The 25,301-nt window shown below is 48.9% G+C and overlaps 1 protein-coding gene across 1 annotated transcript; it reads right to left on the minus strand.

The window, feature by feature from the left end:
• Positions 1-18,919: 18,919 nt before the first annotated feature.
• Positions 18,920-23,515, minus strand: LOC135977183 (resistin-like). The gene is made up of 4 exons (XM_065576503.1): positions 23,398-23,515; positions 21,572-21,709; positions 19,522-19,673; positions 18,920-19,024 (listed from the first exon to the last, which is right to left on the minus strand). Exons 1-4 carry the CDS (start codon positions 23,489-23,491, stop codon positions 18,920-18,922), a joined length of 489 nt encoding a protein of 162 aa, XP_065432575.1. The 5' UTR covers positions 23,492-23,515.
• Between the last annotated feature and the right edge of the window lie 1,786 nt (positions 23,516-25,301).

A 25,301-nucleotide genomic window follows, 5' to 3' on the forward strand; every position in this document is an offset into this window, starting at 1 on the left:
AGCCGCTTTGAGAATGGATTTAGTTTAGCCCCGTGTGTGCACGCGTCCATCGCTTTATACTTCACGTGGTAATTTACCCGTTACTGTGTGCAGAGCTCCACCTCAACCATGAGTAGAGTTGCAGCACCTACCTTTTGAACTGAGGATCCATATCACCCTCGCCTGCAAAAAGAGGAACCCTGTTTTATTCGTAGGAACAGGATGCAGAAAGTCCTGGGTAACCCACTACAGCAGGGTTAGGCAACCTATGGCACACATGCCAAAGGCGGCACATGAGCTGATTTTCAATGGACTCACACTACCTAAGTCCTGGCCACTGGTCCGGGGGGCTCTGCATTTTAATTTACTGTTAAATGAAGTTTAATGAAGTGGTGTGCAGAGTGAATAAATGAAAACTCTGCACACCACTTCTGAAACTTTGCCGACCCCTGCACTAGAGTCTAAAACAGGTACAAATGTCTGTACAGGGAGTCTCATGTCTACAATACAAAATTAGGTCGAATTTATAGAAGTCGATTTTTAGGAAGCGATTTTATACAGTCGATTGTACTAATGCACTAAGCGCATTAAGTCGGAGGAGTGCGTTCATAGTACCGTGGCTAGCATCGACTTACGGAGTGGTGCACTGTGGGTAGCTATCCCACAGTTCCCGCATTCTCCGCTGCCCATTGGAATTCTGGGTTGAGCTCCCAATGCCTGATGGCGCAAAAACATTGTCATGGGTGGTTTTGAGTACATGTCATCAGTCGCCCCTTGTGACATTGCGGTTCTGGCAGAACCCAACTGAGAGTGCCAACTCAGGACAAATTGCTCAAAGAGGGCAGTTACAGCCCAAGGCTGGGGTTTTTTCCACCTCTAAGGCAAACCAAACCAGCCAGACTAGGAGGACTTCAGTCTCACCCCACTGGCTAACCGCAAGTCTCACAAGCAATCTCCTTAGACACTCCAGTTTCCCAGTATTACCACCAGTCCCACTTGTTATGGGGACAAATGGTTATGAAAACCAATACCCCAGTAAAAGAAAAAGGTTCTCCTGATCCCAAAGGACCAAGTCCCAGACCCAGGTCAATATACAAATAAGATCTTACCCACAAATCACGCTGTTGCCAATCCTTTAGAATCTAAAATCTAAAGGTTTATTCATAAAAGGAAAAAGATAGAGATGAGACTTAGAATTAGTTAAATGGAATCAATTACATACAGTAATGGCAAAGTTCTTGGTTCAGGCTTGCAGCAGTGATAGAATAAACTGCAGGTTCAAATCAAGTCTCTGGAATACATCCCCCACTGGGATGGGTCCTCAGTCCTTTGTTCAAAGCTTCAGCTTGTAGCAAAGTTCCTCCAGAGGTAGGAAGCAGGATTGAAGACCAGATGGAGATGAGGCATCCGCCTTATATAGTCTTTTCCAGGTGTAAGAACACCTTTGTTCTTACTGTGGAAAATTACAGCAAAATGGAGTCTGGAGTCACATGGGCCAGTCCCTGCATACTTTCCTGAGTTACAAGGCGTATCTGCCTTCTCTCAATGGGTCCATTGTATAACTGATGGTCCTTAATGGGCCATCAAGCAGGCTAGGCAGAGCTAACACCATTTTGTCTGGGATGTCACCCAGCAGCATAGCATAAGTTTGAAATACAGACAGTATAGAGCCAATATTCATAACTTCAACTACAAAATTGATACACACATATACACAGCATAATTATAACCAGTAAACCATAACCTTGTCTTAGACACCCCATTTGACCCCCTTTATACAAGATCTGGGTGCCACTACAGGACCTTGGTTGCAACAATGATCTATATGGTCCCAGAGTAGATCAATAACATCACACCCCCAACGCAAAATTGATGCAGGAAGGGATGTCACAAACATCACTGACTGCATCCTAAGAGCTCTCCACTCTGGACAATGCATCAGCTACAATATTTTCCTTTCCCCTTATGTGGACTATATCCATTTCATACTCCTGAAGGGCTAAACTCCAACGCAACAACCTGGAGTTGTTGCCCTTGGCCTTGTGCAGCCAGACCAGAGGGGCATGATCACTCAACACAGTGAATTTTTTATTGTACAAATAGGGCTTAAGTTGCTTGACAGCCCAGACAATGGCATAACATTCCTTTTCAATGGTAGTGTAATTTTGCTCAGTGGGGGACAATTTCTTACTTAGATATGCCACGGGATGTCTCTTACCTCCTTCCCCCTCTTGCATTAGCACTGCCCCCAGGCCAATATTGGAAGCGTCTGTACATAATAAAAAAGGCTTTTCAAAATCTGGGAGGGCCAAAACAGGTTCTTTGGCCAAAGCGCTCTTTATGCTTTGAAAACCCTGCTCACAGGCCTCCGTGATAAACCTCTCACTCCCCTGCCATGCCTCAGTCCTGACATAACTGGTGAGCTTATCACCTCCTCCCATGCCACTGGAGACGATGGGGTTAACATTAGCTACTGCTGTGCTTGCACCTGAACTTAAGGTGGAGCTGTTGTGGCTTGGTTCTGTCTGAGTGCTCAGGGTAATGGAGCTGGCATTTATCGTGGCATTTGGGGTTGCTGGCTTTGGGCTGCCCTTAAGAGTCGGGCAGTCTGGTCTCATGTGGCCCAGCATACCACAGTGATAGCATGTAATCTGTTCTGTCCTGGGATGAGAGTTCCTACCCTCCGGGCCCCCTTGAACTCCTTTAGAAGAGTCAGGGACAGGTTTACTTTTAAATCCTTCCCTCCTCTTGAACTGGGGAGAATGGTGATTAGTTTTCCCCGGGGTTTTACATCCTTCTCGAGCCCTGTTTTGGGTATGGGCATCCGCAATCTCTGCTGCCCGTAGGACTGACTCAGGGTCCCTATCACACACAGCTGCTCTCACATTGTCAGGCACAATGTCTAAGAACTGTTTCAAAGTTATTAAATCCAGCAGTTTTTCAAAACTCCCATGCGCCTTGGCTCCCACAACCCACTTTTTAACAAAACCCATCAGCTTATGAGCACATTCTACAAAAGTACAATCCTTAGACATTTTAAACTCTCTAAACTTAACTCTGTAAGATTCAGGAGTAACCTTGAACCGCCTTAACACAGAATCCTTAAACCGCTCATAATGTAAGACTTCTTGTTCCCCCAAGTCATTAAATACCTCCCTGGCTTTTCCAGTCAGTCTGGTCAGCAGGACGGGCATTCGCTGACCCTCAGGGATCTGGTACAGATTGCAGAGGCGTTCAAAGGTAGACAGAAACTCCTCTATATCCTCAGTATCATTGTAAATGGGACACATCCTTTCCCAGTTTTTCTCATGGCGGGGGGGAAGTAGAGTACCAGATGGGGATGACTTTCTCCGCTCTTCCATTACTTGGAGCTTAAGTCTGGCCATCTCCTGTTCCATCTTGCGAGTCTCCTGTTCAGCAGCGAGCAGCTCTAGACACCCCTTACGAGCTCTCTCTTCTCTCTCATCAGCCTCCTTCTTTCTTTGATCGGCTTCTTTCTCTCTCTCAGCAGCCTCTTTCTCTCTCTCTCTTTCTAATTCTGATATGTTTTGCTTCTCCAGCAATCGAAGATCTGCTAGCTTCTGTTCATGCTCAAATTGCAGTTTACTTGTCACCCTTTGCATCCTAATTTTTTCTGCATCTTCTGTAGCCTCAGGTAAGGGCTGTGCTCTTGCCCCCTGATCACTGGCTATTAACAGATTTCTCAGTTCTTGATTTGTAGCTTTCTTTCTAAAGCTTATCCTCTTTTCTGAACACAAATTTTCCAGGGCTTTTTTGCCAAATCCCTCATATGCTCTTTGCTCAGCCATTGCAGCAGCTCTTTAACCAACAAAACTCTTAATCCCAAAATTCAAATTTGGATAGCGTGGGGTTCTGACCCAAAGCTTAATTGACCTGGTTCTGTGGATCCAAGCACGACTACGCCACTGTGACAATGCGGTTCTGGCGGAACCCAACTGAGAGTGCCAACTCAGGACAAATTGTTCAAATAGGGCAGTTACAGCCCAAGGCTGGGGTTTTTTCCACCTCTAAGGCAAACCAAACCAGCCAGACTAAGAGGACTTCGGTCTCACCCCACTGGCTAACTGCAAGTCTCACAAGCAATCTCCTTAGACACTCCAGTTTCCCAGTACTACCACCAGTGCCACTCGTTATGGGGACAAATGGTTATGAAAACCAATACCCCAGTAAAAGAAAAAGGTTCTCCTGATCCCAAAGGACCAAGCCCCAGACCCAGGTCAATATACAAATCAGATCTTACCCACAAATCACGCTGTTGCCAATCCTTTAGAATCTAAAATCTAAAGATTTATTCATAAAAGGAAAAAGATAGAGATGAGAGTTAGAATTGGTTAAATGGAATCAATTACATACAGTAATGGCAAAGTTCTTGGTTCAGGCTTGCAGCAGCGATAGAATAAACTGCAGGTTTAAATCAAGTCTCTGGAATACATCCCCCACTGGGATGGGTCCTCAGTCCTTTGTTCAGAGCTTCAGTTTGTAGCAAAGTCTCTCCAGAGGTAGGAAGCAGGATTGAAGACCAGATGGAGATGAGGCATCCGCCTTATATAGTCTTTTCCAGGTGTAAGAACACCTTTGTTCTTACTGTGGAAAATTACAGCAAAATGGAGTCTGTGGTCACATGGGCCAGTCCCTGCATACTTTCCTGAGTTACAAGGCGTATCTGCCTTCTCTCAATGGGTCCATTGTATAGCTGATGGTCCTTAATGGGCCATCAAGCAGGCTAGGCAGAGCTAACACCAGCTTGTCTGGGATGTCACCCAGCAGCATAGCATAAGTTTGCAATACAGACAGTATAGAGACAATATTCATAACTTCAACTACAAAATTGATACACACATATAGACAGCATAATCATAACCAGTAAACCATAACCTTGTCTTAGACACCCCATTTGACCCCCTTTATACAAGATTTGGGTACCACCAGACTCCTTGTTGTTTTTACGGGACCTTGGTTGCAACAATGATCTATATGGTCCCAGATTATATCAATAACGTCACACCGCCAATGCAAAATTGATGCAGGAAGGGATGACACAAACATCACTGACTGCATCCCAAGAGCTCCCCATCCTTGGGTCTGTCTCACTACAACTAGTATTGGGTTAAAAGTCATACCAGTGTATAACAGAAATGGTTATCAAAGTCATGTTCAATAACATGATTGAACCTCTTTACAAACTCAAGGTAAAACTTAGTTAGAACAATAGTGGATTGGATCTGCTACTTTATCCATACAAGCTCTGGCAAATATTTGGAACCCAATTAACATCAGGTTAATGTAGATATTAAGGTTGTTTATAGTACTGGAATCTTGGCATTTAGCCATGAAAGCAATATGGTAGTGTGCCTTGGTTTCCCATTTCATACAGTACATTAGGTCTGGAATGTCTTTTCCCCTGTGAAAAGTTCCAATACTGTTTACAGGCATTAACTGTGAAACATCAGTATAACAAGGCCTTTTAACATAACGTGTGTTCTCATGTATTCCTTTTAACACGTTCAAGGGATTTTCCAAAAGATTAGGCACATTGTACATTTTTACAGTTTGTGGCAATAGCAACACATTTGTTACAAAAATTACCATTAGCAATAACAACAAATTCATTGCAAGTGTCCATTTGCAATCATGTTTGTCGTGCCACACCTTTGGCTCAATACCATTGGAGTTTGTGCATTTTAGGGTTAACCTGTGGCTTCCCTTTGCAAAATTCAGTTTCTCTTTCCTCCTTGTCCTGCAGGATCAAATCCTGATTTCTCTTGCTTAACAGAATTCACTGGCTGATGGGGTGGGCTCTCTGTGCTAACAGCTATTAGCAAGTCCTTCCTCTCCCAGCCAGGCAAGTAATTTGCATTACCACAGACAGGAGCCAGTCCACCAGTTTTCATATCATTAACTGCTATCATTTCCAAGGCTGGACTCTGTCTTAAAGAGATACCACACAAATCCAAAGAGTCTGAGGGTGAGAGTTTGCTTGCTCTCCCCTGCATCCTTAAGCATTCCGCCATAAAACTGTTCTGCTTTGAAACACCAGTAACCAAATCTGTCCTCAGACCCTGAAGCACAGACTGCTTACTTAAAGAATTAGCATGGAGACAGTCCTGGCGCAACACCATTGTCTTCCCAACAAGCTGGCCACACATAGCCACTTGGTTATAGGGCTGCTCAACTTTCTTAACAGCTCTTACTCCATCTGAGACCTTCTCAAAGCTATCCACACTGGATCTTTCAAAAGGACTGTCAAGGCTGCTTCCCCACTTTGATCTTTAGGGTACAAATGTGGGGGCCTGCCTGAAGACTTCTAAGCTTAACTACCAGCTTAGATCTGGTTCGCTGCCACCATTCCCAAATGGATTCCCTTCCCTGGGAAGCCTTGAGAAACTCTTCACCAATTCCCTGGTGAATACAGATCCAAACCCCTTGGATCTTAAAACAAGGAGAAATTAACCATCCCCCTCCTTCCTTTCACCAACTCCTGGTGAATACAGATCCAACCCCCTTGGATCTAAAAACAAGGAAAAATCAATCAGGTTCTTAAAAAGAAGGCTTTTATTTAAAGAAAAAGGTAAAAATCATCTCTGTAAAATCAGTATGGAAAATAACTTTACAGGGTAATCAAACTTAAAGAGCTCAGAGGACCTCCCTCTAGCCTCAGGTTCAAAGTATACCAAACAAAGATAAACACTCTAGTAAAAGGTACATTTACAAGTTGAGAAAACAAAGGAAAACTAACACACCTTGCCTGGCTATTTACTTACAAGTTTGAAATAGGAGAGACTTGTTTAGAAAGATGTGGAGAACTGGATTGATGTCTGGTCCCTCTCAGTCCCAAGAGCGAACGACTCCCAAACAAAGAGCACAAACAAAAGCCTACCCCCCCCCCCCAAGATTTGAAAGTATCTTGTCCCCTTATTGGTCCTTTGGGTCAGATGCCAGCCAGGTTACCTGAGCTTCTTAACCCTTTACAGGGAAAAGGATTTTGGAGTCTCTGGCCAGGAGGGATTTTATAGTACTGTACACAGGACAGCTGTGACCCTTCCCTTTATAGTTATGACACGCCCCCCAAATCACGGATAGTGTTGGACAGCGGTTCCACACTGGCTGTGATTTCTTCCTGGAGCTCTAGGAGAAAACAGAGTTAATAAGACACATGCACCTTTAGACATACTACTGATTATATAAAAACTAACAATATGTTCCACATTCCAAGAACAATTTTTAACCAGTTGATTCTGGGAAACTTTCCCAGGAGAGTGCATCAGCCACTTTGTTAGAAGCCACTGAAATGTGTTGTATTTCAAAATCAAAATCTTGGAGAGCTAAACTCCACCGAAGAAGTTTTTTGTTATTTCCCTTGGCGGTATGAAGCCACTGTAGCGCAACATGGTCTGTTTGTAGTTGGAAACGCCGTCCCCAAACATATGGGCGTAGGTTTTCCAGCGCGTACACAATGGCGTAGCATTCCTTTTCGCTGATTGACCAGTGGCTTTCCCTCTCAGACAGTTTCTTGCTGAGAAACATGACAGGATGGAATTCTTGATCCGGTCCTTCCTGCATTAAAACTGCTCCCATGCCTCGCTCGGATGCATCCGTGGTTACTAGGAACGGTTTGTCAAAGTCTGGGGTCCTTAGCACAGGGTCAGACATGAGTGTTGCCTTAAGCTGGTTAAAGGCCTTTTGACACTCATCAGTCCACTGAACTGCATTTGGCTGTTTCTTTTCTGGTTAGGTCTGTCAGCGGGGTGGCAATTTGGCTGTAGTGTGGTACAAATCGCCTATAATATCTGGCCAAGCCTAAGAAGGATTGGACCTGTTTCTTTGACTTTGGAACCGGCCACTTTTGGATAGCATCCACTTTGGCCTGTAGGGGATTTATAGTTCCTTGACCCACCTGGTGCCCCAGGTAAGTCACTCTGTTTTGGCCTATTTGACACTTTTTAGCCTTAACAGTTAGTCCTGCCTGCCGGATGCGCTCGAAGACTTTTTCCAGGTGCTCCAGATGTTCTGTCCATGAATCAGAAAAAATGGCCACATCATCAAGGTAGGCAACTGCAGATTCTCCCAATCCCGCTAGGAGACCATCTACAAGTCTTTGGAAGGTGGCGGGTGCATTTCGCAACCCGAAAGGGAGTACATTGAAGGGAGTACATTGAAGGGAGTACACCCCTGCCTAGGTGACGAAGGCTGACCTTTCCTTAGCGGGTTCATCTAGTGGTACTTGCCAGTACCCCTTGGTTAAGTCTAAAGTAGAGATGAATTGGGCATGTCCCAATTTCTCCAATAGCTCATCTGTGCATGGCATTGGATAGTTGTCAGGACGAGTTACAGCATTTAGATTACGGTAGTCCATGCAAAAGCGTATTTCCCAATCTGGTTTGGGAACTAGAACCACTGGAGATGCCCAAGCACTATTAGAGGGGCGGATTATACGCATCTGTAGCGTGTCCTGGATCTCCCTTTGTATAGCAGTTTGGGCATGAGGTGACTCCCGGTAGGGTGGGGTTCTAATTGGGTGAGCATTACCTGTGTCAATGGAGTGGTATGCCCGTTCGGTCTGTCCTGGAGTGGCTGAGAAAATTGGTGCAAAGCTTGTGCACAGCTCCTTGATCTGCTGTCGCTACAGATGTCCAAGGGTCGTGGAGAGGTTCACCTCTTCCATGCCACCATCCTTTTTTCCTTCGTAGTAGACACCTTCAGGCCACTCCGCGTCATCTGTTTCCTGGGCTGTAAACTGGCAAACGTTTAATTCTCTGGAATAAAAGGGTTTAAGAGAATTAACACAGTATACCTTAGGCTTTATGTTGGTGATGGAGGAGGCTATGAGATAGTTAACAGCTCCTAGGCGCTCCTGGACCGTGAATGGTCCTTCCCATGACGCTTCCATTTTATGGGCCTGGAGCGCCTTTAAGACCATGACTTGGTCTCCTACTTTGAAGGACCGTTCTCTGGAATGTTTATCATACCAGGCCTTTTGCTCTTCCTGAGCATCCTTTAGGTTTTCTTTAGCAAGGGCTAAAGAGTGTCGGAGGGTTCTTTGTAGCTTGCTTACAAAGTTTAGAATGTTAGTTCCTGGGGAAGGCGTAAACCCCTCCCATTGCTGCTTCACCAACTGTAACGGCCCCTTAACCTCGCAGCCATACCCAAGCTCAAATGGTGAAAACCCTAAACTGGGATGTGGTACAGCCCTGTAGACAAAAAGCAACTGCTGCAACACTAGGTCCCAATCATTGGAGTGTTCATTTACGAATTTACGTATCATGGCCCCCAAAGTTCCATTAAACCTCTCCACCAGACCATTGGTTTGATGGTGATAAGGGGTGGCAACCTAGTGATTCACCCCATGAGCTTCCCACAGGTTTTTCATGGTCCCTGCCAGGAAATTAGTTCCCGAATCTGTAAAGATGTCGGAGGGCCACCCTACCCTGGCAAAAATGTCTGCTAATGCCTGCCACACACTTTTAGCCCTGGTGTTGCTTAAGGATACTGCTTCCGGCCATCGGGTAGCAAAATCCATGAAAGTCAGTATGTACTGCTTTCCTCTGGGTGTCTTTTTTGGGAAAGGACCCAGAATATCCACAGCTACTCGCTGAAATGGGACCTCAATTATGGGTAGTGGCTGGAGAGGGGCTTTAACCTGGTCTTGGGGCTTTCCCACTCGTTGGCACACCTCACAAGACCGGACATAATTAGCAACGTCCTTGCCCATTCCCTCCCTGTGGAAGGACTTCCCCAACCGGTCTTTGGTTCTGTTCAGCCCAGAATGGCCACTGGGATGATCATGGGCTAAGCTCAAGAGCTTTACCCGATACTTAGTGGGAACTACCAACTGTCTTTGAGGATGCCAGTCTTCCTGGTGTCCACCAGAAAGCGTCTCCTTGTATAAAAGTCCTTGTTCTACAACAAACCGGGATCAGTTAGAAGAGCTGAGAGGCGGTGGGGTGCTCCGTGCTGCCGCCCAAGCTTTCTGAAGGCTGTCATCTGCTTCCTGCTCGGCCTGGAACTGTTCCCTTGATGCTGGGGACATCAGTTCCTCCTTGGACTGTGGACTGGGGCTTGGCCCCTCTGGAAGCGATGCAGGTGCTGGGGCTGTTTCCATTGACTGTGAACCGCTGTCCGCTGGAGCACTATGTGGTATTTCAGGCTCTGGCTGAGCCTCTTGGGTAGGGTTATCTGCTGCTTCCACCAGTTCAGGCTCACTGGTGCCCTCTGGCATTGGAGTTGTAAACGAGTTTGCAAGCGCTGGACTCAGTGCTGGCAATGGTTCTGGTGCTGGTTGCGTTGCCAGTTCCAGTTTTGGGACTGGCTTTGGCTGGGTCTCTGGGATTGGATATGAGCTCTCTCTTCTCTCTCATCAGCCTCCTTCTCTCTCTCTCTTTCTAATTCTGCTATTTTTTGCTTCTCCAGCAATCGAAGAGCTGCTAGCTTCTGTTCATGCTCAAATTGCAGTTTATTTGTTGTCTTTTGCACTCTAATTTTTTCTGCATTTTTCTACCTGTAGCCTCAGGTAAGGGCTGTGCTCTTGCCCCCTGATCACTAGCTATTAACAGATTTCTCAGTTCTTGCTTTGTAGCTTTCTTTCTAAAGCTTATCCTCTTTTCTAAACACAAATTTTCCAGGGCTTTTTTGCCAAGTCCCTCATAAAAACAACTGAGGAGAGTTGGCAGTTTTTCAAAGGGACACTATTAAGGGCCCAAAAGCAAACTATTCCGCTGATTAGGAAAGATAAAAAATGTGGCAAAAGACCACCTTGGCTTAACCACGAGATCTTGCATGATCTAAAAAATAAAAAGGAGTCATATAAAAAATGAAAACTAGGACAGATTACAAAGTATGAATATAGGCAAACAACACAGGAATGCAGGGGCAAGATTAGAAAGGCAAAGGCACAAAATGAGCTCAAACTAGCTACTGGAATAAAGGGAAACAAGAAGACTTTTTATCAATACATTAGAAGCAAGAGGAAGACCAAAGACAGAGTAGGCCCACTGCTTAGTGAAGAGGGAGAAACGGTAACAGGAAACTTGGAAATGTCAGAGATGCTTAATGACTTCTTTGTTTCGGTCTTCACCGAGAAGTCTGAAGGAATGCCTAACATAGTGAATGCTAATGGGAAGGGGGTAGGTTTAGCAGATAAAATAAAAAAAGAACAAGTTAAAAATCACTTAGAAAAGTTAGATGCCTGCAAGTCACCAGGGCCTGATGAAATGCATCCTAGAATACTCAAGGAGCTAATAGAGGAGGTATCTGAGCCTCTAGCTATTATCTTTGGAAAATCATGGGAGACAGGAGAGATTCCAGAAGACTGGAAAAGGGCAAATATAGTGCCCATCTATAAAAAGGGAAATAAAAACAACCCAGGAAACTACAGACCAGTTAGTTTAACTTCTGTGCCAGGGAAGATAATGGAGCAAGTAATTAAGGAAATCATCTGCAAACACTTGGAAGGTGGTAAGGTGATAGGGAACAGCCAGCATGGATTTGTGAAGAACAAATCATGTCAAACCAATCTGATAGCTTTCTTTGATAGATAACGAGTCTTGTGGATAAGGGTGAAGCTGTGGATGTGGTATACCTAGACTTTAGTAAGGCATTTGATACGGTCTCACATGATATTCTTATCAATAAACTAGGCAAATACAATTTAGATGGGGCTACTATAAGGTGGGTGCATAACTGGCTGGATAACCGTACTCAGAGAGTTGTTATTAATGGTTCCCAATCCTGCTGGAAAGGCATAACGAGTGGGGTACCGCAGGGGTCTGTTTTGGGACCGGCTCTGTTCAATATCTTCATCAATGACTTAGATATTGGCATAGAAAGTACGCTTATTAAGTTTGAGGATGATACCAAACTGGGAGGGATTGCAACTGCTTTGGAGGAAAGGATCATAATTCAAAATGATCTGGACAAATTGGAGAAATGGTCTGAGTTAAACAGGATGAAGTTTAAGAAAGACAAATGCAAAGTGCTCCACTTAGGAAGAAAAAATCAGTTTCACACATACAGAATGGGAAGAGACTGTCTAGGGAGGAGTACGGCAGAAAGGGATCTAGGGGTTATAGTGGACCACAAGCTAAATATGAGTCAACAGTGTGATGCTGTTGCAAAAAAAGCAAACGTGATTCTGGGATGTATTAACAGGTGTGTTGTAAGCAAGACACGAGAAGTCATTCTTCCGCTCTACTCTGCTCTGGTTAGGCCTCAGCTAGAGTATTGTGTCCAGTTCTGGGCACCGCATTTAAAAAAAGATGTGGAGAAATTGGAAAGGGTCCAGAGAAGAGCAACAAGAATGATTAAAGGTCTTGAGAACATGACCTATGAAGGAAGGCTGAAAGAATTGGGTTGTTTAATTTGGAAAAGAGAAGACTGAGAGGGGACATGATAGCAGTTTTCAGGTATTTAAAAGGGTGTCATAAGGAGGAGAGAGAAAACTTGTTCACCTTAGCCTCTAAGGATAGAACAAGAAGCAATGGGTTTAAACTGCAGCAAGGGAGGTCTAGGTTGGACATTAGGAAAAAGTTCCTAACGGTCAGGGTGGTTAAACACTGGAATAAACTGCCTAGGGAGATTGTGGAATCTCCATCTCTGGAGATATTTAAGAGTAGGTTAGATAAATGTCTATCAGGGATGGTCTAGACAGTATTTGGTCCTGCCATGCAGGCAGGGGACTGGACTCGATGACCTCTCGAGGTCCCTTCCAGTCCTAGAATCTATGAATCTATGAATCTATGAATATGCTCTTTGCTCAACCATTGCAGCAGCTCTTTAACCAACAAAACTCTCAATACCAAAATTCAAATTTGGATAGCGTGGGGTTCTGACCCAAAGTTTAATTGACCTGGTTCTGTGGATCCTGACGACTATGCCACTGTGATGATGTGGTTCTGGCAGGACCCAACTGAGAGTGCCAATTCAGGACAAATTGTTAAAACAGGGCAGTCACAGCCCAAGGCTGGGGTTTTTCCACCTCTAAGGCAAACCAAACCAGCCAGACTAAGGCCTGGTCTACACTATGACTTTAATTCGGATTTAGCAGCTTTAAATCAAATTAACCCTGCACCCGTTCACACAACGAAGCTATTTATTTAGAAATAAAGGGCTCTGAAAATCGATTTCTGTACTCCACCCCAACGAGCGGAGTAGCGCCAAAATCGATATTGTCATTTCGAATTAGGGTTAGTGTGGCCGCAATTCAATGGTATTGGCCTCCGGGAGCTATCCCACAGTGCACCATTCTGACCACTCTGGACAGCAATCTGAACTCGGATGTACTGGCCAGGTAGACAGGAAAAGCCCCGCGAACATCTGAATTTTATTTCCTGTTTGCCCAGCGTGGAGAGCACAGGTGACCACAGATAGCTCATCAGCACAGGTAACCATGCAGGCCGATAATCGAAAAAGAGCACCAGCATGGACCATATGGGAGGTACTGGAGCTGATTGCTATATGGGGGGAGGATTCAGTGCTAGCAGAACTTCGTTCAAAAAGACGAAATGCAAAAACTTTTGAAAAAATCTCCAAGGGCATGATGGAGAGAGGCCACAACAGGGACTCAGATCATTGCCGCGTGAAAGTCAAGGAGCTCAGACAACCTTATCAAAAACAAAGGAGGCAAACAGTCGCTCCGGGTCAGAGCCGCAGACATGCTGCTTCTACGCCGAGCTGCATGCAGTTCTAGGGTGGGCCACCACCACTATCCCACCTCTGACCGTGGATTCCGAGGCGGGGATAATCTCATCAGCTACACCTGAGGATTCTGCGGACGGGGAAGAGGAGGAGGAGGAGGAGGAGGAGGAGGAGGACGAGCTTGGCAGCGTATGGTCCCGGTGTTTGCTGGCATTCAAGCAACATCCGTTCTTTATCTCGCTGTATAATCCTCAGGAGAGTGATATCGCTCATGGTAACCCGGTTGAAATATGGGAATTTAATTAAGGGGACAGAGGTGGCCGTTCCTACTGGGCTGTTTGCCTGTGGCTGAAAAGAAATCCTTCCCTGCTGTTAGCCAAGCACGGGGGGAGGGGCGGGATTGGCCCAGAGCTTTTTGCGTTTGGCTAGCAGGGATCTTCCCTGATACCATCCACGCGGTGGGGGGAGGAGTAAAGCGATCATCCCAGAGAATGCATGGCGGGGTGGGGGGTGTTAGTTTGGTTCCTGCAGGGATCTTCCCTGATACCAGCCATGCGGTGGGGGGAGAGAGAAAGCGATCATCCAGAGAATTGGATGGGGGGGTTTAGTTTGTTTTCTGCTGCTGAAGGTTAACAGGAAAACCGCAGCAGTCAACAGGCTTTGCTTGGTATGTGGGAAAGGAGGGCGCAGAAGCCGAAAGACAATGGCTTACCATGGCCGCATGCAAGCCGAATTCTGTTGCCCGGACCAGCGTCTGTGACCTCTAGCAGCAAAGCCACAGTTACTCAATATTAAGAGGCAAAATGCGACCTTGCACAGAAATCACATGTGCTATGTAATGTGAATAGTGTTGGTCACCGTGAAAGAGTATAAGCATTGTTCTGCAAAATGTATCTTTTAAAAAAATTCTCTCCTTTTTTCCCTCCCTCCAGCAGCTGCAAATTCTTCAAGCCTCCCTCCTCCGTCCCGAAGGCTATCTCAGATAAGGCGTCGGAAAAAGAAGACGTGAGATGAGATGTTTGCAGAAATCATGGAATCCACCCGCAGTGAAAGAGCTCATCTGAATGAGTGGAAGGACACGGTTTCAAAGTATAGGAAAGAAGCCAGTGAATGTGAGGACAGGAGGGACCAACATGAGGACAGGAGGGACCAACGTGAGGACAGGAGAGATGCTCAAGCTGAGAGGTGGCGGCAGGAAGATCAGAGGAGGCAGGATGCAACGCTGGGGCTGCTGCGTGAGCAAACAGACGTGCTCCGGCGTCTGGTGGAGCTTCAGGAACGGCAGCAGGATAACAGAGTACCGCTACAGCCCCTGTATAACCCCCCTCTCCCCTCACCATGTTCCATAGCCTCCTCACCCAGATGTGTAAGAACGCAGGGGGGGGGGAGACTCCGTACACCCTCCCATTCCACCCCAGTGGACAGCCCAAGCAAAAGGCTGTCATTTTTTTAACCTTTTTTTAGTGGCCTTTTCCTTCCCGCCGATCCTCCTCCCAAACCCCACCCGGGTTCTCTCCCTCTTTTTATAATCAATTAATAAAGAATAAATGATTTTTAAATGATAGTGACTTTAATTCCTTTGAAAGCAAGCTGTGATCGAAGGGGGCGGGGGGTGGGGTGGGTTCCTTACAGAGAATGAGTCAATAAAGGGGGCGGGTTTTCATGAAGGAGAAACAGAAATTTCACACTGTAGCCTGGCCAGTCATGAAACTGGTTTTCAAAGCTTCTCTGATGCACAGCACTTCCTGGTGTGCTCTTCTAATCGCCCTGGTGTCTGGCTGCGCGTAATCAGCAGCCAGGTGATTTGCCTCAGCCTCCCACCCCGCCATAAAGGTCTCCCCCTTACTTTCACAGAGATTGTGGAGCACACAGCAAGCAGCAATAACAATGTGGATATTGGTTTGGCTGAGGTCTGAGCGAGTCAGTAACGATCGCCAGCGACCTTTTAAACGGCCAAATGCACATTCTACCACCATTCTGCACTTGCTCAGCCTGTAGTTGAACAGCTCCTGACTCCTGTCCAGGCTGCCTGTGTATGGCTTCATGAGCCATGGCATTAAGGGGTAGGCTGGGTCCCCAAGAATAACTGTTGGCATTTCAATATCCCCAACGGTTATTTTCTGGTCCGGGAAGTAAGTCCCTTGCTGCAGCTGTTTAAACAGAGTAGTGTTCCTGAAGACACGAGCATCATGAACCACGTTGATGTTAGTGAAACGTCCCTTGTGATCCACAAGTGCTTACAGCACCATTGAAAAGTACCCCTTGCGGTTTATGTACTGGGTGCCCCGGTGCTCCGGTGCCAAGATAGGGATATGGGTTCCATCTATCGCCCCACCACAGTTAGGAAATCCCATTGCAGCAAAGCCATCCACTATGACCTGCACATTTCCTAGAGTCACTACCTTTCGTAGCAGCACCTCAGTGATTGCTTTGGCTACTTGCATCACAGCAGACCCCACAGTAGTTTTGCCCACTCCAAATTGACTCCCAACTGACAGGTAGCTGTCTGGTGTTGCAAGCTTCCACAGGGCTATCGCCACTCGCTTCTCAACTGTGAGGGCTGCTGTCATCTTGGTATTCTGGCATTTCAGGGCAGGGAACAGCAAGTCACAAAGTTCCATGAAAGTGCCCTTACGCATGCGAAAGTTTCGCAGCCACTGGGAATCGTCCCACAGGTTAGGCAGGCATGACTTGCTCTTGGTGAATCTATGCTGACTGTTCCTGATCATTTTCCTTTCCTCTAAATGCTTCAGAATTGATTCCTTGAGGTCCTGCTCTATGATTTTTCCAGGGACTGAGGTGAGGCTGACTGGCCTGTAGTTCCAGTCATCCGGGACCTCCCCCGATTGCCATGAGTTTTCAAAGATAATGACCAATGGCTCTGCAATCACATCCGCCAACTCCTTTAGCACCCTCGGATGCAGCACATCTAGCCCCATGGACTTGTACTCGTACAGTTTTTCTAAATAGTCCCGAACCACTTCTTTCTCCACAGAGGGCTGGTCACCTTCTATCCATACTGTGCTACCCAGTGCAGCAGTCTGGGAACTGACCTTGTTCATTAAGACAGAGGCAAAAAAATCATTGAGTACATTAGCTTTTTCCACATCCTCTGTTACTAGGTTGCCGCCCTCATTCAGTAAGGGGCCCACACTTCCCTCGACTTTCTTCTTGTTGCTAACATACCTGAAGAAACCCTTCTTGTTACTCTTAACATCTCTTGCTAGCTGCAACTCCAAGTGTGATTTGGCCTTCCTGATTTCACTCCTGCATGCCTGAGCAATATTTTTATACTCCTCCCTGGTCATTAGTCCAATCTTCCACTTCTTGTAAGCTTCGTTTTTGCGTTTAAGGTCAGCAAGGATTTCACTGTTAAGCCAATCTGGTCACCTGCCATATTTACTGTTCTTTCTACACATTGGGATGGTTTTTTCCTGCAACCTCAATAAGGATTCTTTAAAATACAGCCAGCTCTCCTGGACTCCTTTCCCCCTCATGTTATTCTCCCAGGGGATCCTGCCCATCAGTTCCCTGAGGGAGTCAAAGTCTGCTTTTCTGAAGTCCAGGGTCCGTATTCTGCTGCTCTCCTTTCTTCCTTGTGTCAGGATCCTGAACTCCACCATCTCATGGTCACTGCCTCCCAGGTTCCCATCCACTTTTGCTTCCCCTACTAATTCTTCCCAGTTTGTGCACAGCAGGTCTAGAAGAGCTCTGCCCCTAGTTGGTTCCTCCCGCACTTGCACCAGGAAATTGGCCCCTACACTTTCCAAAAACTTCCTGGATTGTCTGTAGAAAGCTGTATTGCTCTCGCAGCAGATATCAGGGTGATTGAAGTCTCCCATGAGAACCAGGGCCTGCGATCTAGTAACTTCTGCTAGTTGCCGGAAGAAATCCTCGTCCACCTCATCCCCCTGGTCTGGTGGTCTATAGCGGACTCCCACCATGACATCACCCTTGTTGCACACACTTCTAAATTTAATCCAGAGACTCTCAGGTTTTTCTGCAGTTTCATACCGGAGCTCTGAGCAGTCATACTCCTCTCTTACATACAATGCAACTCCCCCACCTTTTCTGCCCTGCCTGTCCTTCCTGAACAGTTTATATCCATCCATGACAGTACTCCAGGCATGTGAGTTATCCCACCAAGTCTCTGTTATTCCAATGACATCATAGTTTTTTTTCCCTCCATGCTGGACTGACGTTCCAGGGGCCAGTGGCAAAAGGCTGACAGCTGAGGGTCGTTAGCTCGGGATGATCCTCTGTTCTACTATAGACACCCTAGACAATAGACTGGCTCCCAGGGGGTTGTTGAGGGAGCGGGTGGCCTGGCCACGAAGGCACCTGCTCAAGGTCTGGGATCACCGGGGGAGGCCGAGGCAGGTGTCAGCAGGGCTGGAAGGTTACAAAGGGCCGAGGCTGCTCTATTTTGCGTCTTTGTAGATTTTCACCAGCGAAAGAGGAGCGACTCCAGAGCGACCCGCCTCCCCTCGGCTGCTGCGGGATTCTGATGAGGTAAAGGGGACCCTGCAACCTGAACTGAGACAGACCCCAAAGGACTCCCAAGAGTCAGGTGAGCTGGCGAGCGGCATTGCGGTGGGGGGTGGTTGTTTCCTTTATGACCTGGGCTCTCTGGGCTCTGTTAAGTAAAGAGCACTGGGGCTACAACCCTGCATGCGGTGTCTGTGCGCTCAGGGCTACACTGACCACCCGGCCTCTGGAACAGGGAACCCAGCCGGCCCACACCTTCAGGGGGAGTTCTGGGACAAGGGGGTGGGCGTTAAGTTACTGGGCTATTTGGGGGTCAGTGCTGGGCCTGGGGCCTAAGGCAGGTGGGCCGCGGGGCTCCGTTTCTATGAAGGCGTAACAGACAGAGTCAGTGCCTAGGAAATGTGCCCCAGAGGCCACGGCCTACACCAGCACTGCAGCCTGCTGAAACCCAGGGAAGCTCAGAGCACCCATGGACATTCAGTGTCTGAACCCCCGTAGCAATCTCGTGAGCCGCCAGCAGGGACAGCCCAACTGTATCTGGGACAGAGGCCTCTCTTGGGGAAATAGGAGAGCGAGGCAGAGTTGTGCCCCCGGCCCATGGTCTGGCTCTAGGTACCAGAGTCTGGGAGGGCAGGGGAAGAACAGAGCCAGAGAAGCATCAACAGACCCACATCCAAGTTTATTCATTGCACTGGGCTCAAAGGGAACAGCCTGGTTCTGTGCCAGGGCCCATGGCGAGGGGGCGACAGGGGCAGCAGGCCAGGTGGGGCTCTCCAGTTCCCCAGGCTGGGTCTTGGCATCACTACAGCCCTATCTTGCAGCAGCGCGCGGACGTCCAGTCGATGCCGCGGCACTGGCAGTGGCAGATGGAGTCGGAGCGAATGTCCCAGGAGCCACAGCGCATTCCCTGTGGGGGGAAGGCAGGAGGTGGGGTTACGGGAGCAGCTGGTGGCAGGGTCAGCGCCATGGGAGGTAGCGAGATGCCCTGTTCTCTCCTCCTCCCCAGCACCTTGGGCAGAGCAGGGCATCTTGCTCTGTCCCACAGGGGGAGGGATAGCTCAGTGGCCTGCTAAACCCAGGGTTGTGAGTTCAATTCTTGAGGGAGTCATTTAGGGATCTGGGGCAAAAATCTGTCTGGGGCTTGGTCCTGCTTTGAGCAGGGGGTTGGACTAAATGACCTCCTGAGGTCCCTTTCAACCCTGGTATTCTATGATTCAAGCAAGGGAGGCCAGTGAGACGTCTCAGGGGCCCACACTTGTTCCAGCTCCGCAGCATCCACTGACCCAGGGACTCGGGAGTGATGCGAATGCCGTTGCTCCAGGCACCGGGCACCTTATGTGCAAGTGGGCCCCAGGCAGGCTGGTGGTCCATCGCTGTCCCAGCTCCACACCCACCCAGGATTGCAGAGGGGGTGGGGTCCGTGCCCAAGGGGCCCCTCCCTCCTTGGGCCTGTGGGGCATTCGGGAAAGTGCTCTCACCTGCTGGGCAGGAGACAAGTGCCCCACGGGCTGAGACATTCTGGCAGAGTAGCTTGGCTTTGGCCAGGGTGGAGGACACTGCAAGGCAAGAGGCAGAGTTGTAGCCGGCAGGACCCTGGGAGCGGAAAGGCTGCCCCCTCCCCCCAGGCTCAGGTGGAGAGAAGCTGTGACCTGGGCAGGTGTAACCCACCCAGCCTCGCGCCATGTGGCGCTCTGGCGCCCCCGAGTGGTGCCTGGGCTACATACAGCCGCAGCGCCTGGAGCTGGGTGCTGTAGCTGAACCTATAGAGGCTCCTGGCCTGAGATCTGGACGTCTCATGTTTGATGCCGTTGCCCACAGCCCCCCAGAAGAGTGTTACCCAGGGGAAGCCACTGGGCATCCAGCAAGACAGCCCCCCTGCCTCCCTCCCCCCCCACCCCGGGCTGTGAAGAAAGGGCAGGGATGGAGGGAGCAGAAGTAATTCCTGGCTGCTTCCCCCTGCCAAGGCACCCCTAGGTGCTGGAACTGGGGGCGCTACCGCACCCCCCGGCTTGAAGAGGATTCCATCATATACAATTTAGTTCAGTGGCTCTCAGCTCCCCCACAATACAAATGGTTCCAGCCCCCCTGAATGCAGCCATGTCCGGGTGAGCAGCAGCCAGCTATGAGATGGGTAGAGCCAGCCCTGAGAGACCCCAACCAGCCCCACTCAGCCCTTGGGGTGAGGTGGCGCTAGCTGTGCAGATGGCACCTCATGGACCCCGTCTCCAGCCACTCCCATGGGTGACTGACCAGTCCAGCGGGTGTGTGCTAAGGGGCTGGGCTGGGCTGCAGGATACATGGGTTTTATTTCTGCCTCTGCCACCAACTCCCTGTGTCCCCTTGGGTGAGTCACTTAGTCCCTCTGGATTTCAGTTCCCCTCTGTGCAATGGGGGTGACAATCCGTCTCTTGGCAATTCTTTGGGGCAGGGAGTGTCTCACCATGGCCTGTGCAGCGCCTGGCACGATGGGGCCCAGAGTGCAGCCACTGGAATAGAACTAACAGAAATGCCGGCTCTGTGCTGTGCTCAAGCCTGAATTGAAGCTGAGGAACAGCAGGGAGCCCCAAGGGTTCCAGCTCCCCCTCACCCCGTCTACACACTGAATGGTGCTTGGAGCAGATCCAGGACGGGCACTGAGAGAGCTTCCCAGTGTGGGTTGGCAGGAGCAGGGATCGAACCTGGGACTCCCGGGGTCTCTGCTTATGTCAAACCCCCAGACCTCTCACCTCTGGGGCAGTATCAGAAACCATGTGGCTCAACCACTAGAGAGCCACAGTGAGAGCATACAATGTTGCTCTTGTATGTGGCTGGTTCCACCAAGTTCTCATGTGGCTTTTCCAGGAAATTCCACCCAGCGGTTTATGGGATCCCATTAATCTTGGGTAAAAAGCAGGAGAAGATTGAACCAGTCACTAACGCTGCCTGTGTCTTATCTCAACAAAACACGTCTGAGCAGTGAGCCTGGACAGGATGCTGCAGTGCTTAGAGCATCAGCCTCGGTCTGGGGTCAAGCCCCTGCTCTGCCACAGACTTCCCGTGTGATCATGGGTAAGTCACTTAGCCTCTCCAGCCCAGATCTACAAAGGTCCCTTGTTTTTAGACACCCTGTGAGCCACGTAACTCCCACTCGGCCGCTCCCAGTGCACCTGGCACCTAATGCATCTGGTGCCCAAGTGTTTGCAGTAAGAATACACTGGAGAGGGTGCAGGGGTCAGATGTGGTGGGGAGGAGGAGAGACAGGTACAGCACAGACTGTAAATGAGCCAGTTTGGGAGGAAAACCGTAGCTTTGGCAGCTCCCAGCACATGACGAATTGCAAAGCCAGTTCCTTCGCCCAGTCTGGGGCTCAGAGCAGAGACTGCCGGAGCTTCGCCTTTCGCTGCAAAGTCCCATCCCCCGACCTCCCCTAGCTGTGACCCCCCATCTCTGGGGGAGGCGCCCCTGGGTCAGTTACCTATGGAATTAACCGCTGCCTGCACCTTCAGATCGACCACATTGTCAATGACGCACTGAGCATCCGTGTGGTAGGCAGGCACCAGGAGGGTGAGCAGCAGGAACACGGCAGCCTTCATCACGCCAGGTGCTGAGCTACCTGCAGGGGAGAGACCCGGCCGACACATGAGACCCCAGGACAGGAGCCCTCTGGAACCGGTGGCAGGAGCCGAGGTGCACACAGGGCAGTGGAGTGGGGCACAGGCATGAGGGAAAGCCACAGTGCCAGGGAAGGGGGTGAGGGTCAGAGGGGGGACAGGCAGGCCCAAGGGGGCAGGGGATGAGGGGAGGAGAATGTGGGGGGCTGGAAGGGATACTCAGGGGTGGGGGAATGTAATGCATCAAATAGGGGAAAGGGAGGAAGGATCTGGAACAGGAGACTGGGAGCGGTGGGTGGGTGGGGAGGCAGGCAGGATGGTAATGGGGGGTTATTGGGGAGGGCTGGAATGGAATCCCCATCCTAGGGGCTAACAGAGCAGGACTGCCTCCATGCTGCCAGTGGGGACCATGTGCACTGGCAGTTGAATTTTCTGGCTAAAATCAAAACACACGACACACACACACACAAGGGAAGGGTTTTCCCACTAGAGGTTTGGACCATTAGCTTCTTAGAGAACTGATCCCCCCCCCCCCAGTCCCTCTCCAAAACAATATTAAGGTCCCCACAAAAAGATCCTCCTCTCCATGCTCCAAGCTGCAGCTGTTTCTCTCGGGGCACAACTGTAAACTGATCTGGTGAAAGCCGTGTGAGTTGCAGTGTGGACACTCTTAATCTGATGGCATCTCCATTGGTAAGGGACTGACTTAAGATAAACTGACATACGTCTGTTGTGAATCAGGTTAAGAACTGGGCTTCACACCAGTTTTTCAATGAGTTATCCATTACAGACTGATCTGGTTCATGCCATGTCCCCCCTGGGGTGGATGCAGCTATAATAGTATAAAAGCATTTATAGCAAAAGAGTTTTTTAGTAATCAGTAAATCAATGCAAAACTGGGTTTAGACCAGTCCTTATGGGTTTAAAACCAGATTTACATTGATTTAGTTTAAGGGTAACATTTTCACGTGATTTAGGATTCTAACTCCCATTGACTTTCAATGAGACAAGGCTCCTAGGGGCCAGATGGCCAAAGCCATTTAGGCACCTAAAGATGCACATTGACACCTAAGTCACTTTTGAAAATGGAATGTTGGTTCCTAAATCCCTTAGCCACTTTTCAAATCATTATCCCAAGCTGATCCCTTGCTACATGGAGAGGAGCTCGGTTCACGTTGGATTAAGAAGCAACAGAGGGTCCTGTGGCACCTTTGAGACTAACAGAAGTATCCTCTGTGGCACCTTTGAGACTAACAGAAGTATTGGGAGCATAAGCTCTCGTGGGTAAGAACCTTACCCACGAAACCTTATGCTCCCAATACTTCTGTTAGTCTCAAAGGTGCCACAGGACCCTCTGTTGCTTTTTACAGATTCAGACTAACACGGCTACCCCACTGATAATTGGATTAAGAGCGTCCCCACTGTGCCTGGAACCAGATTAACGCCATCAGTTTTATCATTTTCCATCCTCTTCTCCTTATTAGGACATAGAGAATCTCCATTTATGGATCCTCCCCTAAGGGATGTCCGAACCACATGCTCCTCTGCACCCAGTTGAAAGCCATTGAAAGTTACACCACTGCCACCCTGACTATGGCCAAGGGAGCTGGGCACATGCAGGAGCTGTGCCCCAAATCCTGCCCCAAGGCTCAGTCTGGAGAATCCCGCCCGATCAATGGTACAAACTCACCTTCTGGCACAATCTTGCAAGATGCTGTTCCCCAGTTTACAAGTTGCCCCTTTAAATAGGAGACAGCTGGAGCAGAGGTGGCAAAATCTTCCATCCCATTGGCTGCTTGACAACTGACTCCCCCTCCCACAAGTGTGGGGCAACCCCAGGACTGTTCCTAGGAAAGAATATTTCTCTTGTAACTTCCCTGTTTGCTCAATCCCTGCCGAGCTGTTCATTGGCAGGGCCAAATTCCCCCTTCGTGTAACTCCATTACGTTGAAGGCATTACACCAGCATAGGCTTTGGCTCTGAGGGTCTGCACAGACCTGGGGCTCCCCCTCTGTGGGAATTTCCAGGGTATTGTAAGGGGGTTGCTGGAAGGCAGGGCCACTCTGGGTTTGGCACCAGCTACCTGCAGATTGGAGACTAAGGGGTGGGCTGCGCTGCAGCTGGAGGTGTAATTAACTTTGCTGGAGCTAGCGAAGTGAAAATAGCAGTGTAGCCTCGGTGGTGCAGGAGGTGGGATGGGCCAGCTGCCCCACGCATGGACCCTGGGTCCCGGACCGGATCATACTCTGCGTGGCCAGCCCATCCTGCCTCTTGTGCTGCCAACGCTACACAGCTGCTCTAGCCCGCTAGCTCAGTCGGTTCCTGAGCTGGAAATTACACTTCTGGCTACAGTGTAGAAGCAAGTGCCAGAGATGGGTTGAAAATGCACCAGCAGGATTTGTAGCCCAGCACGGGGCTGGGCAGGGAGGGCAGACATGCAATCAGAGCCCGGCTTTCTGACCTCTCTCTAGCTGCTAGTGTGAGCCCCGTCTCACAGAGCTTCACCCACATGTCCCTAAGGTTGAAATAGAGGTGTCACCGATGGCCAACGCCCAGCAAGGCAGGGAATTGATTAGGGGAGATGCCCAGCTGGTCCCAGCAGGCGATCCACACTCCATAAGAAGCAAAAACACACCAAGGTCCTTTGCCAAACCAGGAGAAGCTTCCTTCCAAATCTAAAACTTTGAGCAGGGAGCAAGAGCCACCAGCCACAGATCTGAGTGCTATCCTTCCAGTCCTGGGGTGACTGGCACCTCGAGGCACCTTTGCACAAATTACAGCCGTTCCGATGGTAGCGCTGGGCCACGGGAACATAGAAGCAATTAGCCTGAGAGCTCATGGGCTGTACTAGCTTGTGTGCAGACACAGAAGGAGAGACAGTCCCTGCCCCAGGAGCTCACAGTCTAAAGAGGAGGGGAAACTGAGGCAGAGAGAGGGGAAGTGATTGGCACAAGTTCACTCAGCAAGGCAGTAACAAAGCAAGGAATAGAACCCAGATTTCCAGAGTCCCAGCCTGATATTCTAGCCACTAGACCATGCTGCCTCTAAAGATATGGAATCTAAAGATGAGGCAGGGACCTTCCAAAACCCACACAGAGCGAACCAGGAAAACATCACCGGCCCGACAAGCTGAACAGATGGTGTTTAGTATCAGAGGGGTAGCCGTGTTAGTCTGGATCTGTAAAAAGCGACAAAGAGTCCTGTCACTTTTTACAGACAGTGTTTAGTCACTCCCATTCTCGCTGCTAAACAAATACCTCAGAGAGGCAATATAGAAGTGTTGTAAATAGTGAGTTTGCAGCAGAGCAGGAAATGGAACCCAAGAGTCCTGACTCCCAGCCACCCTGCTCTAATCCTGTTACAAAGGGGAAATTTCTGTAATATTGTTATGAGTCCTATGCATGCCTCAGTTTCCCTATGTATTTTGCATTGCTACCCAGTGAGTACAGAAGAGTTAAATGTGCTCTTGGATCAGAGCAGAAGCCATGAGGTGATGGGTCACGTAGCTGTCTGGGGTGGAATGAATGGGGCATTAAAGGACTGGCTGAAACTGACCTGTATCAATGGAAGGGCTGGAAAGACAGTGGGAACCCT

Source organism: Chrysemys picta, chromosome 22 (assembly GCF_011386835.1).
Source record: "Chrysemys picta bellii isolate R12L10 chromosome 22, ASM1138683v2, whole genome shotgun sequence".
NCBI classification, from domain to species: domain Eukaryota; kingdom Metazoa; phylum Chordata; order Testudines; family Emydidae; genus Chrysemys; species Chrysemys picta.

What these genes read in the sequence shown, in the direction of transcription:
- LOC135977183 (XM_065576503.1), bottom strand. Translation starts at nt 23,491, where the DNA reads ATGGAAGATTTTGCCACCTCTGCTCCAGCTGTCTCCTATTTAAAGGGG. An exon ending in TTGCAAGATTGTGCCAGAAG is followed by an intron (nt 21,710 to 23,397) that starts GTGAGTTTGTAC and finishes TCTCCCCTGCAG; the next exon opens with GTAGCTCAGCACCTGGCGTG. An exon ending in GGCAGCGGTTAATTCCATAG is followed by an intron (nt 19,674 to 21,571) that starts GTAACTGACCCA and finishes CTTGCCTTGCAG; the next exon opens with TGTCCTCCACCCTGGCCAAA.